The sequence below is a fragment of the Hylobates moloch genome, unplaced genomic scaffold (genome assembly GCF_009828535.3).
Source record: "Hylobates moloch isolate HMO894 unplaced genomic scaffold, HMol_V3 SCAFFOLD_25, whole genome shotgun sequence".
Lineage (NCBI taxonomy): Eukaryota > Metazoa > Chordata > Mammalia > Primates > Hylobatidae > Hylobates > Hylobates moloch.
In genome coordinates this window covers 6,183,922-6,197,434 of record NW_026652300.1, presented here as the reverse complement: position 1 = coordinate 6,197,434, position 13,513 = coordinate 6,183,922, and the positions used below count along the sequence as shown (strand labels likewise).

The following is a 13,513-nucleotide window of genomic DNA, read 5'->3' as shown; positions in this document are numbered from 1 at the left end:
AATTCTTACTATTCTTGAAAAGTGTTACATATGCTTGCACATCAAACCACTTAGCAAGATTTGACAAGACAGGAAACAGTAAAAAATATCAATAGTGTAAATAAAATATATATTCCAACTAAACTTGTTATTAGCATCCCAAGACTTCTATATTATAAGGCATTGGGGGTTGTTTTGTTTTGTTTTGTTTTTTGAGATAGAGTCTCACTCTGTCACCCAGGTTGGAATGCAGGGGCACAATCACAGCTCACTACAGCCTCAACCTTCCAAGCTCAAGCAATCCTCTCACCTCAGCTTCCTAAGTAGCTAGCACTATAGTCACATGCCATAACACCCAGCTAAATTTTGTATTTCTTGTAGAATTAGGGTTTCACCATGTTTCCCAGGCTGGACTCGAACTCCAGGCTCAAGCTTTCCTCCTGCCTCGGCCTCCCAAAGTGCTGGGATTACAGGCATGAGCCACTATTCCTTGCCAGAGTATCACTTTTAATTGTAGTATCTTTTAATTGTTTTATTCTCTAAGATAGCCTTATTCTCCTCTATGGGGTGGTTCCCGATCAAAAGCAACTTGCATAAGTCATTTATAAATGTAATTTTATTTTTGTGACTGTCTTGTTTTTCCTGAATAAATCAAAAGTTTCCAACTGTGAGAAACTGGCCAGGGGCAGTAGCTCACACCTACAATCCCAGCACTTTGGGATGCCAGCACTGGCAGATCACTTGATGTCAGGAGTTCAAGACCAGCCTGACCAATGTGGTAAAGCCCCATTTCTACTAAAAATACAAAAAACTTATCTGGGTGTGGTGGTAGGCTTCTGTAATCCCAGCTACTCAGGAGGCTAGGGCAGTAAAATTGCTTGAAGCCGGGAGGCAGAAATTGCAGTGAGCCGAGATTGCACCACGATACTGTAGACTGTGCAAGAGAGTGAGATACTGTTTAGACATTTTGAAAATATTGGTTATATGAATGGATTTGATGGTTGACATGCCTGCCCCATCTCATTTTCTGAGTTTGTAGAAAATTACCATAATCTGTGATGCTGACTCAGTCCTGCGTTATTTGCTCTCTACTCCACTTATTTATTTATTTATGTATTTATGTATGTATGTATGTATGTATTTATTTATTTAAGGCAGGGTCTCACTATGTTTCCCTGGCTAAAGTATAGTGATTATTCAAAAGTGTGATCATAGCACACAACAGCTTCAAACTCCTGGCCTCAAGTGACCCTCTCCTACATCAGCCTTTTGAGTAGCTGGCAATACAGGCAAATGCCACACCACACCTGGCTCTCTGCTTATGTTTATGACTTTATAGACAAGAACACCAGAGGCATTTAAGTATGATAAGTGTTTGAACTTACACATTAGGAAAGTGTTTATGACAGAAATTGAGGGACACTTAAAAATAAAGTTCATTAATGTTTAGAATAGGCTTTTTTTTAGAGCTTGATTAATTCTTATTTTTACTTCATCATGAATTACTGTTTAAACTGATAATATGTGTCATAGTGTGATAGAACATAAAGAACTTACAAGGTAAGGCCAGACAAGCTGGTTTTCAAAGCATCACTCCACCTAATAAACTGTATCAAATTATTCTTTTTGACTTCCCTGCTCAACCCCATTGTCTTAGCTTTAAAGTAGGGATGGATATGTACCTCTAACATGGCTTTTATGAAGGTAAAGATGAGCTATAATATGTGTAAGGAATCTAATACAGTGCCCAGTACAAAATAAGCAACTGATAAAAGATGTTACTTATTAATAACATTGTATGATTAATATACTTGACATGATTGTTAAATACTGCATATGAATTTTTAATCAAGTTCACAATTAAGGAAAAGATGTGTTTGTTATTACTTTTGAAACGCAGTCTTATTCTGTCTCCCAGGCACTCAAGTGCAGTGGTGCCGTCTCAGCTCACTGCAACTTCTGCCTCCTGGGTTCAAGTGATTCACCTGCCTTAGCCTCCCAAGTAGCTGGGATTACAGGCGTGTGCCACCAAACCTGGCTAATTTATATATATATGTTTTTGTTAGTAGAAATGGGATTTCACCATGTTGGCCAAGCTGATCATGAACTCCTGACTTGTGGTGATCTGCCTGCTTTGGCCTCCCAAAGTGCTGAAATTACAGGCATGAGCCACAGCCTCCAGAAGGATCAGATTTAGAAACCAGGCTGGGCATGATGGCTCACACATGTAATCATAGCACTTGGGGAGGATGAGGCAGAAGGATCACTTGACCCCAGGAGTTGAAGACCAGCATAGTCAACAGCAAGAACCCATCTCTACAGAAAAAAAAAAAAACTTGCCTGGGCATATTAGTACCCACTTGTAGGCCTAGCCACTAGGGAGGCTGAGGTGGGAGGATCACCAAAGGCAGCAGTCCCCAACCTTCCAGCACGAGGGACCAGTTTTATGGAAGATCATTTTTTTCACAGACTGAGGATGGGGGGATAGTTTTGGGGTGATTCAGGTGTCTTACATTTATTGTGCCCTTTATTTCTGTTATTATTACATTATAATATATAATGAAATAATTATACATCTCACCATAATGACTATAATGTAGAATCAGTGGGAGCCCTGAGCTTGTTTTCTTGCAGCTAGATGGTCCCATCTGGAGGCAGTGGGAGACAGTAACAGATTATCACTCTTTGGATTCTTACAAGGAGTGCGCAACCTACATCACTCACATATGTAGTTGATAGCAGTGTTCTTGCTCTTTTAAGAATCAAATGCTTTCCCTGATCTGACAAGAGATGAGGCTCTGGTGGTAATGCAAACCACGGGAGTGTTTTAAATACACATGAAGCTTCACCAGCTTGCCCACCACTCACTAGCTGCTGTGCAGCCCAGTTCCCAATAGGATATACCCATACTGGCTGGGGATCCCTGGCATAAGCCCAGGAGTTCAAGGCTACAGTGAGCTATGATTGTGCCACTGCACTCCAGCCTGAGCAAGACCCTGTCTCTAAAAGATTTAAAAAAAAAAAAAAAAGTATAGAATACATTCTTTTAATTTGTTTCATTAATAATATCTTTAGGTATGAATGTGAAGAATCTTTTACAACTTTGAATGTGGATATTAGAAATTATCAAAATCTTCTTGATTCTTTGGAACAGTATATCAAAGGAGATTTATTGGAAGGTGCAAATGCTTATCGTTGTGAAAAATGTGATAAAAAGGTATTTTTTTTTTTACTTTTGAAAAGTAATGATTGCATTGAACAGAATAGGAAGACTTTGGAGTTGTTTATGCTCATCTTCAAAATTAACTTCTGCTTTATCTCTGCTACCACTGTAATAGCAGAGAGGTGGTCAAGATGATAACTGGTTTAAAGCAAAATAATATTGATAAAATACAGTGCCAGACTAGGAAAAACAAAACATTTTTATTGGGTGAATAATTTTGAAAGTCACAGAATCTCACAAGTTTTTCCATCTCTGCCCTGAAATCAATTGCAATTGAATGCTTCAATCTTGAAGAGTTGGTAGTAGAAAACATTATTTTCTTACTCTAGTTTTCTCTTGAAGTAGGGAAGTTTGCTAATTTTATTGGGTTACATCAGATTTTCACAACCACATGTAGTTTCACAAACAGATCTCATTTTAAATATATATATATATATTTTTTTGAGATGGAGTCTTGCACTGTCACCCGGGCTGGAGTGCAATGACGTGATCTTGGCTCACTGCAACCTCTGCCTCCTGGTTCAAGCGATTCTCCCACCTCAGCCTCCCAACTAACTGAGATTACAGGCACCTGCCAGCACGCCCGGCTAATTTTTTGTATTTTTAGTAGAGACGAGGTTTCACTATGTTGGCCAGGCTTGTCTTGAACTCCTGACCTTGTGATCTGTCTGCCTTGGCCTCCCAAAGTGCTGGGAATACAGGCGTGAGCCACTGCACCCAGCCCAGATTTCATTTTTTGGGCCTAGCCAGCTAATTTTTATCTCTGGCACTTAGTTTGAGAGATAGAATGATAACATGTCTTTTAAGATATTATATATTAAATAATGTATATATTTTCGTTTACCTTCAAAACCCCTTACTTTCAAGCTGCCTGCATTGTTTTGAACTTATGCACCACTTAGATTGTGGTTTGTTTATAAAGCTATACTGCCTGTTACCCTTCTGACACTTGGGACAATTCCTTCTCACCCTTTCTGCTACTCTTCATCCACATGTTTTAAAATAATTATATATAGGTAGTACCTTTTTATAAGACAGTGAGGATAAAATTCATTAATATGTGTGCAGCACTTATTACCTGGTTTTTAAGTGCTATAAATATTAGTTGCTATTAAAATTGCTTATCATATGTCTTCAGTTTACTCACAGCAAATTCTGTTCATTAGCATAAAAGAAAACATCAGAGGAGTAACACAGTCAAGTAATAGTGGCCATATGGAACTACATAGCCATCAGTGTTTTTATCAGTAATGTTTTCCAGTTTGAAGGACTTTTCATATCCACAGCTTCTGCAAATACCAATTCCTCTAAACATGTGTTAAAAATATTTGAAAACAAAAAATAGGAGTACTATGATAAAAAGTAATACAAATTCAAAAGCCATTACAGTGTAATAACCATCTAAATATCATAGTTAATACATTGTATTAAGTAGGTTATGTAGAGATAGTTTAAACTATACAGGAGGATGTCTGTAGATGATATGTAAATACTGCTCCATTTTAAATCAGAAACTTGAGCAGACACAGATTTTGATATTTATGGGGGTCCTCGAGCCAGTCCCCTACAGATACCAAAGAATGAGTATATTTGTATATTTTCAGCTTTGGTAAGTAAGGATTGTTTAAGTCAGTTATGACATAATTACCCTGATGGTATTTATTATTATTTATTCATCTGCTTATAAATAAATTTAAATAGATCATAAACTTTAAAATTAACATAAAATTGTTTTAGTTTCTCTTCTGGTTACAAGAGAACATTTGTTTATATTCTCTGTTTATTATAGGTTGACACAGTAAAGCGCCTGCTAATTAAAAAATTGCCTCGGGTTCTTGCTATCCAACTCAAACGATTTGACTATGACTGGGAAAGAGAATGTGCAATTAAAATCAGTGATTATTTTGAATTTCCTCGAGAGCTGGATATGGGACCTTACACAGTAGCAGGTGTTGCAAAGCTGGAAAGGGATAATGTAAACTCAGAAAATCAGTTGATTGAACAGAAAGAGCAGTCTGACAATGAAACTACAGGAGGCACAAAGTACAGACTTGTAGGAGTGCTTGTACACAGTGGTCAAGCAAGCGGTGGGCATTATTATTCTTACATCATTCAAAGGAATGGTAAAGATGATCTGAGAGATCACTGGTATAAATTTGATGATGGAGATGTAACAGAATGCAAAATGGATGATGATGAAGAAATGAAAAATCAGTGTTTTGGTGGAGAGTACATGGGAGAAGTATTTGATCACATGATGAAGCGCATGTCATATAGGCGGCAGAAGAGGTGGTGGAATGCTTACATACTTTTTTATGAACAAATGGATATGATAGATGAAGATGATGAGATGATAAGATATATATCAGAGCTAACTATTGCAAGACCCCATCAGATCATTGTGTCACCAGCCATTGAGAGAAGTGTGCGGAAACAAAATGTGCAATTTATGCATAACTGAATGCAATATAGTTTAGAATATTTTCAGTTTGTGAAAAAACTGCTTACATGTAATGGTGTTTATTTAAACCTTGCTCCAGGTAAGCTTTGGAAGTAGCATCTTAATAATAAAGAATAGTTTTTATTTGGCTTCTAGGATTTCTTACAAGGCATCAAATGTGTTTTATCTTTTTCTTCAGTTTTCTTTTATTTTTTCATAGAATCTTTAATCTCATTTTATATGCATGTGTTGGCTTTTTTGGTTTAGTTATTTTAAAATGAAAAGTTTATGATATCTTTACCTTTGAACAGTGATTCTTAATATATGGAAATATAGAAAAGCATTTATTGTAGTAATTACTATTTTTTACTTAAGCATTACTTTGAAATATGGGTTAGGGAAGTGGTAAGATAATCACTAAGAATTAACTAAGATTTTTTAACATAGAGTTTGAAGATAAAAATGTTTTTAACCATGTATGTACTTTTTATTTAAAGGGCAGGATTATTTGTTGCCTGAAGCAGAAGAAATTACTATGATTACTATTCAGCTTGCTGCTAGATTCCTCTTTACCACTGGATTTCACACCAAGAAAATAGTTCGTGGTCCTGCCAGTGACTGGTACATGGTTTTGGATTTCATTCTTATAGTACTTATAGTTGTTTGGTTCTTTATTCTTTCCTAACTGTTTTATTTTTTCCTAACCATGAAAATACCATTTCAAATTTAAAATATAGAATAAAAATCTTGGCAGTAGTCATGAGATAAATTAAAAGTGCCTTTATTTAAAAATTGGCTCCTACTCCTGTAAATTTGTATCACATCTTAGTCTATTTCATCATTTAGTTATTTTATTTTTACTGGATGAAATTCTCACTTATAGTTAAAAAGGTAGATGATTTTTAGGTCAGGTGTGGTGGCTTATACCTGTAATCCCAACACTTCAAGAGGCCAAGGTGGCAGGACTTGAGGCCAGGAATTTAAGACCAGCTTGGGCAACATAGTGAAACCTCGTCTCAACAAAAAGTTAAATTACCTCGGTGTAGTGACTCACACCTGTAATCCTAGCACTTTAGGATCCACCTAATCCATCACAGGTGGGGATGGGTGGATCACTTTAGGCCTGGAATTTGAGGTTAGCCTAGGCAACATAGCAAGATCTCTTCTATATATAAAAAAAAAAAAAAATTAAAATAATAGCTAGACCTAGTAGCTTGTTCATGTAGAGCCAGCTACTTGGGAGGCTGAGGCAGTAGTGTCGTTTGAGCCCAGGAGTTTGAAGCTGAAGTTAGCTATAATTGCACCACTGCATTTATTTCAGCTTGGTCAATAGAGACTGTGCCTCTTTAAAAATTTTAAAAAAAAAGACAATTTTAAAATGGCTGTGTAGTTTTAAGTTACTATTAATTATAAAAGTATGGAATACATTATAATACCTGGATTTAACAACTCAGCATTGCTCACATTGAAAAGATATTAAAGAAATGTTACTGCACCGGGGAGAGTTTGATCATGGATTTGCAGAGAGCTACACATATTTCGTATTTCATTTCTTTTTTTTACTCTGTGGGACTAAAGTCACACAGCTTTATCAATCTGATATTTGTACTAAAACCAACTGACTGTTAATTGAAGACAACATCTCAGATCGTTGTTTGGTTCATAAAAATCTGTTTCTTCAATATAGCAAGCAAAATAAACACATCACTAAAATTTGATGTTCATAGATGTTTCTGTTTTAGGTATGATGCACTATGCATTCTCCTCCGTCACAGCAAGAATGTACGTTTTTGGTTTACTCATAATGTCCTTTTTAATGTATCAAATCGCTTCTCTGAATACCTTCTGGAGTGCCCTAGTGCAGAAGTGAGGGGTGCATTTGCAAAACTTATAGTGTTTATTGCACACTTTTCCTTGCAAGATGGGTCTTGTCCCTCTCCTTTTGCATCTCCAGGACCTTCTAATCAGGTAATTGCATGGCTTTTTTTTTTTTTTTTAAAGCAATTAAATACTTAGAAGTAAATTCTGTTTCTGCAAATTCGTATCAGCAAATTTATGTTCCTCTCTTTGATGTATTCACCATAAACAAATTCATACATACATTATGACACTTGTGAGTTCGTAAAATTATTTCATGGTAATAGTGATTGCTGGGCATTCTGAAAAAGAAGAGAAATTCCTTTTGTGTATTCAATTATTTAGTTATTTAGTAAATCCTGAAGTTTTACATTTTTAAGATTTACTTTTATAATGGCTAAAAGCTTTTTAGTGAAACATTGTAACATGAAGTTGAAATTAGTGATAATGTAAATAAATAATCCACTTAAATCTTCTGTTGAAGTTGCCAGGGTTTTTGTTCATTTGTTTGTTTGTTTGCATTACAATTACAGTAACATACAAGATCTACAATGAAGTCTACCTGAGCTCTTCATTCTCTCTCTCAAAGAGCAACTATATTTAATAATTTTCTTTCGGAAGGATTTGCTCTGTATATGAACATAACCTTTTGTATGCAAATAAAAGTTGTTTCTGCATCTTGATACTGATAAAATAATATTTCATTTTTCACAGGCATGTGATAACTTGAGCTTGAGTGATCACTTACTAAGAGCCACACTAAATCTCTTGAGAAGGGAAGTTTCAGAGCATGGACGTCATTTACAGCAATATTTTAATTTGTTTGTAATGTATGCCAATTTAGGTAAGAATTTTTCATAACTATATTAATGATTGTTTCAATTTTAAATATTAAATGGGAAGCACATTTTAATCAAGTGATTACATGTAATTTCTTCTGAAGTAGAAGCGATATACCATATTCCTATTCTTAAAATGCATTGCAAATTTTCTGTGTAACTTTAATGGCATTTCTCATATTATATGGTAATTTATGCACCTGTTTTATTTCTCTGGTAATCTTTAAGATCATATACTTTGTCTGATTGATGTTATCTCTTAACATTGCTTTTTGAAAACTACTGGCTTCCTGGTCATATCCCACACCATCTGAATCAGAATTCCTAGGGCTTGGATAAGGAATCCATATTTAGTCTAAAGGACCCCAAGTGCTTGTGTTGCTTGTCAGGTTTAAGAATTATTTCTTTAAAAAATATGACATGTACATATGTTTTGTTAAAATAAACTAAATTGAAATTAGTAATAATGCAAATATATAATCCACTCTAATTCTTCTGTTGATATTAATATAACATCAATTAAGAAATGTGATTTTCAGTATATCTTTCATAGGGTAGCCTGCTTTTTCTCACATCAACCTATTTATTTCTTCTTTTGAGTGCCTCTAGGATGCTCACCTAAAAAATTCTGTTTCGCTTATTCCATTGTGTTTCGATGGTTTTTAAAATACTTGCCTTACTCCCCAACTAGGTAGCAGAATTCTTGCAGTGAGTGGGGATTGCATAGTAGAACTCAGTCATTGTTGAATGCATGGATAGATTGCCAGGAATACATTTCAAAAATCATCATAGTGTTTTCAGTGTTGTTTTATGTTGTTTTTATTGTGTGGAAAGAAGAGTAAATTTATTATAGATGTACTTATCCAATTTGAATATCAGCAGTTCAGGTATTAGTACAACAATATTTCAAAATTACCTAATTTATTGATATAATTAAAATTTATTGACCAGTTAAAACTTTAGTGTTAGTGATAAGTATTTGATCATATTTTTTGAAGGATTGACTCAATTAGCAGATACACTTTTATATCTACGATATTTGCGATTTTTAAAAGTTAAATTTTATAGCTGTGTATCTATATACACTTTTATATCTGTGGTATTTGTGATTTTTAAAAGTTATTCAGCTAACTTTTAAAAATCACAAATATCTTACTACCTAAAGTTAAGTTCTGTAGTCATGCATTCTTCTAATGAAAGTGTTATCTATGTTATTAATCTTTGACTTCAGCGGGAAGAACATTTTATCAGTTACTCTTCCTTCACTGATCATCTCTGTGTTTTCTCTTTCTCTGTCTTGCCTGACTACGTATGAGATTCTGGGATACTTGTAATAGAGTAAGAAGCAGATATTACACAAACATAAATGAAGTCACTTTTATATTTTAAATATAAAAGTATTAAATTTATGCACTCACAAAAATCCCATTTTATACTATTTTATTTTAGATATTGGCAGCTCATGCACAAGACAGTGATGGTTTATAATACAACTTACTGGTAACTTTTTCTGCCAAGAATTAGTATAGATTTATGGCTTTTAAGTCATTAGGGCAGTGTGTTTTAGGTTTTAGAAGTTTTTGGATTTCAGAAAAATGAGACAATGCATTTGCAGCACGTTGTGTGACATTCCCAGTAAGGCCTCAGGCAGTACCCTACAATCAAACATGCTAATATTTCTATGATGAATAACAAATATTTCCTTTAAGGGTGGAAGAAGCAGCTTGCCAGGAGAAGGGGGTTGGTTAGGATTTTTTAAACAGAGTGGATTGTGCGTGCAGACTTAGTATTGACATAACTTTGCTTCTTAGACACAGGTGAGGTATTCAGTGTGACTTCATACAGTGAAGGATACAGAATAGCAGGACTGATTTCCAGGATTCTCTAATTATGCTATTCTGATTTTGTAAAGTGGCCTGGACATTATCAGGAGGGCATGAATGAACCACTAGAGGATCACAAAAGGCTTAACTTAAAAACGTCACACTGTCTATAACATAGAATGGCTTACAATAGACCAAGATAAGAAAGTATTAAAAATTATCAATAGAAAAAGACTGTGGCTGCTTTGTATTAGGGAAAGTGGCAGTATGGAAGACAGATATGAACAGATCCAGGAGCTCTTTATGAGTTAGAATCAGCAGGAGTTGGTAATTTGATATTTGAGGAAGTGGAGCAGGAAAGAGATGTTAAGACCTACATCCCGGGTGTGATTTGATGAACTGAGAAAATAGTAGTGCCATTTTCTGATAGAGGAAAAAGGACTTGTGTGAGCAGATTGCATTTTAAAAGCATATGGGATACCTATATGAAGAAACCCAGTAGTGGGATACGTATGTCCAGAATTTGGAATCATCTAAAATCATTTGGATACATCTATTACTATAGATGTAGTTACAAAAAACAAGCCATGTAAGGGTACGTCCTAGAATGGAAACTTTTTCTAGAATAATTTTTATGGCTCATTTAATTTAGTTTCTGTCTTACTTTCTTTTATTTTTGTTTACTTATTTTATTTTTCTGAGATGGAGTCTTGCTTAGTGGCCCAGGCTGGAGTGCAGTGGCGCAGTCTCCTCTCACTGCAACCTCCGCCTCCTGGGTTCAAGCAATTCTCCTGCCTCAGCCTCCCAAGAAGCTCGGATTACAGGCACCCACCACCACATCCAGCTGATTTTTGTATTTATAGTAGAGATGGGGTTTCACCATGTTGAAAACGCTGGTCTCGAACTCCTCACCTCAGGTGATCCACCCACCTTGGCCTCGCAAAGTGCTGAGATTACAGGTGTAAGCCACTATTCCCAGCTAGTTTCTGTCTTACTTTCTTATGATGAAAGTTATTCTTTACCTAAGGCCTTCCAGCTTCTCTAGGCCCTAGAAAGTATACATTTCCCTTAGTACCTAGGCTAACTGGAATGCCATAGTCATGATCATTATTTCACAGTTATGATACTGTATCTTATTTAATTATATCAGTGTATTTTCTGTTCTGTCAACATTCTGCCTGTATTGTTTGTATTCTAAGCAAAGAGAATGAGCTTTTAATAATATAACTTACAAAGAGCTATAATAATTAATTTTTAATTATTGCAGTACTTACCCTCCTAGTTTTTTTTCCTACATGTTATTTTTCTGTCCTTTTTTATAGGTGTGGTGGAAAAAACACAGCTTCTGAAATTGAATGTACCTGCTACCTTTATGCTTGTGTCTTTAGACGAAGGACCAGGTCCTCCAATCAAATATCAGTATGCTGAATTAGGCAAGTTATATTCAGTAGTGTCTCAGCTGATTCGTTGTTGCAATGTGTCATCAACAATGCAGTCTTCAATCAATGGTAAAGTAGCATGTTCCATTTTTTTTACAGCAGTTTAAAAATAATGGTAGCTTTATGTAGCACTTGATAAAAAGTAGCTCTGAAGATTTATGAAAATGAAATTAGTCTGAAGGCCTATGTTCTAGAATATTATATTTCTTAAGTTTTAGCTTTTTCATATGTTTAATAGGGAGTTTATTTTTTAAATGTAGGATACTGTGATATCTTATGAAATGCTTAGTGTAAAAATGATAAACTTTGTCCTTAGTGTCAGCATTTATATTTTTGCATTTTATCATCTTGGTATATACCTGACCATTTAGGTGAATTTTTAATTTAATTTAAAATCAGATTTTATTTTTTAAGATAAGAAATTTATTATTATAATTTTGTGAGGAATTCTATTGGTTTTTCATTGACAACAAATCTGTTCTAGGTAATCCCCCTCTCCCCAATCCTTTCGGTGACCCTAATTTATCACAGCCTATAATGCCAATTCAGCAGAATGTGGCAGACATTTTATTTGTGAGAACAAGTTATGTGAAGAAAATTATTGAAGACTGCAGTAACTCAGAGGATACCATCAAATTACTTCGCTTTTGCTCTTGGGAGAATCCTCAGTTCTCCTCTACTGTCCTCAGCGAACTTCTCTGGCAGGTGAAAGAAAAATAAACATTTATATATCTGTAATTTTATTCATGTTTTTAAAATACGTAATTCACTATCTTTTACCTATTTGTAGGTTGCATATTCATATACCTATGAACTTCGGCCATATTTAGATCTGCTTTTGCAAATTTTACTGATCGAGGACTCCTGGCAGACTCCCAGGTGAATACCCTTTTGCCACCAGAATAATTAAAAATTTCCCAAGTTCTTGAAATGACTGGAATTATCATTTGCCATATACATTTTTTATCTTTTGATGCTCTGCTTAATGTTCTGTCTTTAAAAACATTATGAAGGAAAAATGCCATTTATTTGCATTCTTTTCTTTTTTTTTTTTTAATTATACTTTTAAGTTCTATGGTACATGTGCACAACATGCAGGTTTGATACATAGGTAAAAATGTGCCATGTTGGTTTACTGCACCCATCAACTTGACACTTACATTAGATATTTCTCCTAATGCTATCCCACCCCCTGCCCCCCCAACAGACCCTGGTGTGTGATGTTCTCCACCCTGTGTCCAAGTGATCTCATTGTTCAGTTCCCACCTATGAGTGAGAACATGCGGTGTTTGGTTTTCTGTCCTTGTGATAGTTTGCTGAGAATGATGGTTTCCAGCTTCATCCATGTCCCTACAAAGGACATGAACTCATACTTTTTTATGGCTGCATAATATTCCATGGTGTGTCTGTGCCACATTTTCTTTATCCAGCCTATCATTGATGGACACTTGGGTTGGTTCCAAATCTTTGCTATTGTGAATAGTGCCGTAGTAAACAAACGTGTGCATGTGTCTTTATAGTAGCATGATTTATAATCCTTTGGGTATATACGCAGTAATGGGATCACTTGGTCAAATGGTATTTCTAGTTCTAGATCCTTGAGGAATTTCCACAGTCTTCCACAACGGTTGAACTAATTTACACTCCCAACAACAGTGTAAAAGCATTCCTATTCCTCCACAGCCTCGCCAGCATCTGTTGTTTATTGACATTTTAAGAATCACCATTCTGACTGGTGTGAGATGGTATCTCATGGTGGTTTTGATTTGCATTTTTCTGACGGCCAGTGATGCTGAGCATTTTTTCATGTGTCTGTTGCCTGCATAGATGTCTTCTTTTGAGAAGTGTTGTTCATATCCTTTGCCCACTTCTTGTTGGGGTTATTTGTTTTTTTCTTGTAAATTTCTTAGAGT

The 13,513-nt window shown here is 35.3% G+C and overlaps 1 protein-coding gene across 1 annotated transcript in view; it reads left to right on the top strand.

Annotated features, from left to right (window-relative positions):
- LOC116811479 (probable ubiquitin carboxyl-terminal hydrolase FAF-Y) overlaps positions 1–13,513 on the top strand; it is a 128,554-nt gene that overhangs the window by 100,787 nt on the left and 14,254 nt on the right. The window contains 8 exon segments of the mRNA XM_032756511.2: positions 3,055–3,196; positions 4,992–5,742; positions 6,140–6,263; positions 7,385–7,610; positions 8,214–8,343; positions 11,484–11,669; positions 12,085–12,305; positions 12,391–12,479. Coding sequence (XP_032612402.2) covers positions 3,055–3,196; positions 4,992–5,742; positions 6,140–6,263; positions 7,385–7,610; positions 8,214–8,343; positions 11,484–11,669; positions 12,085–12,305; positions 12,391–12,479 — 1,869 coding nt within the window.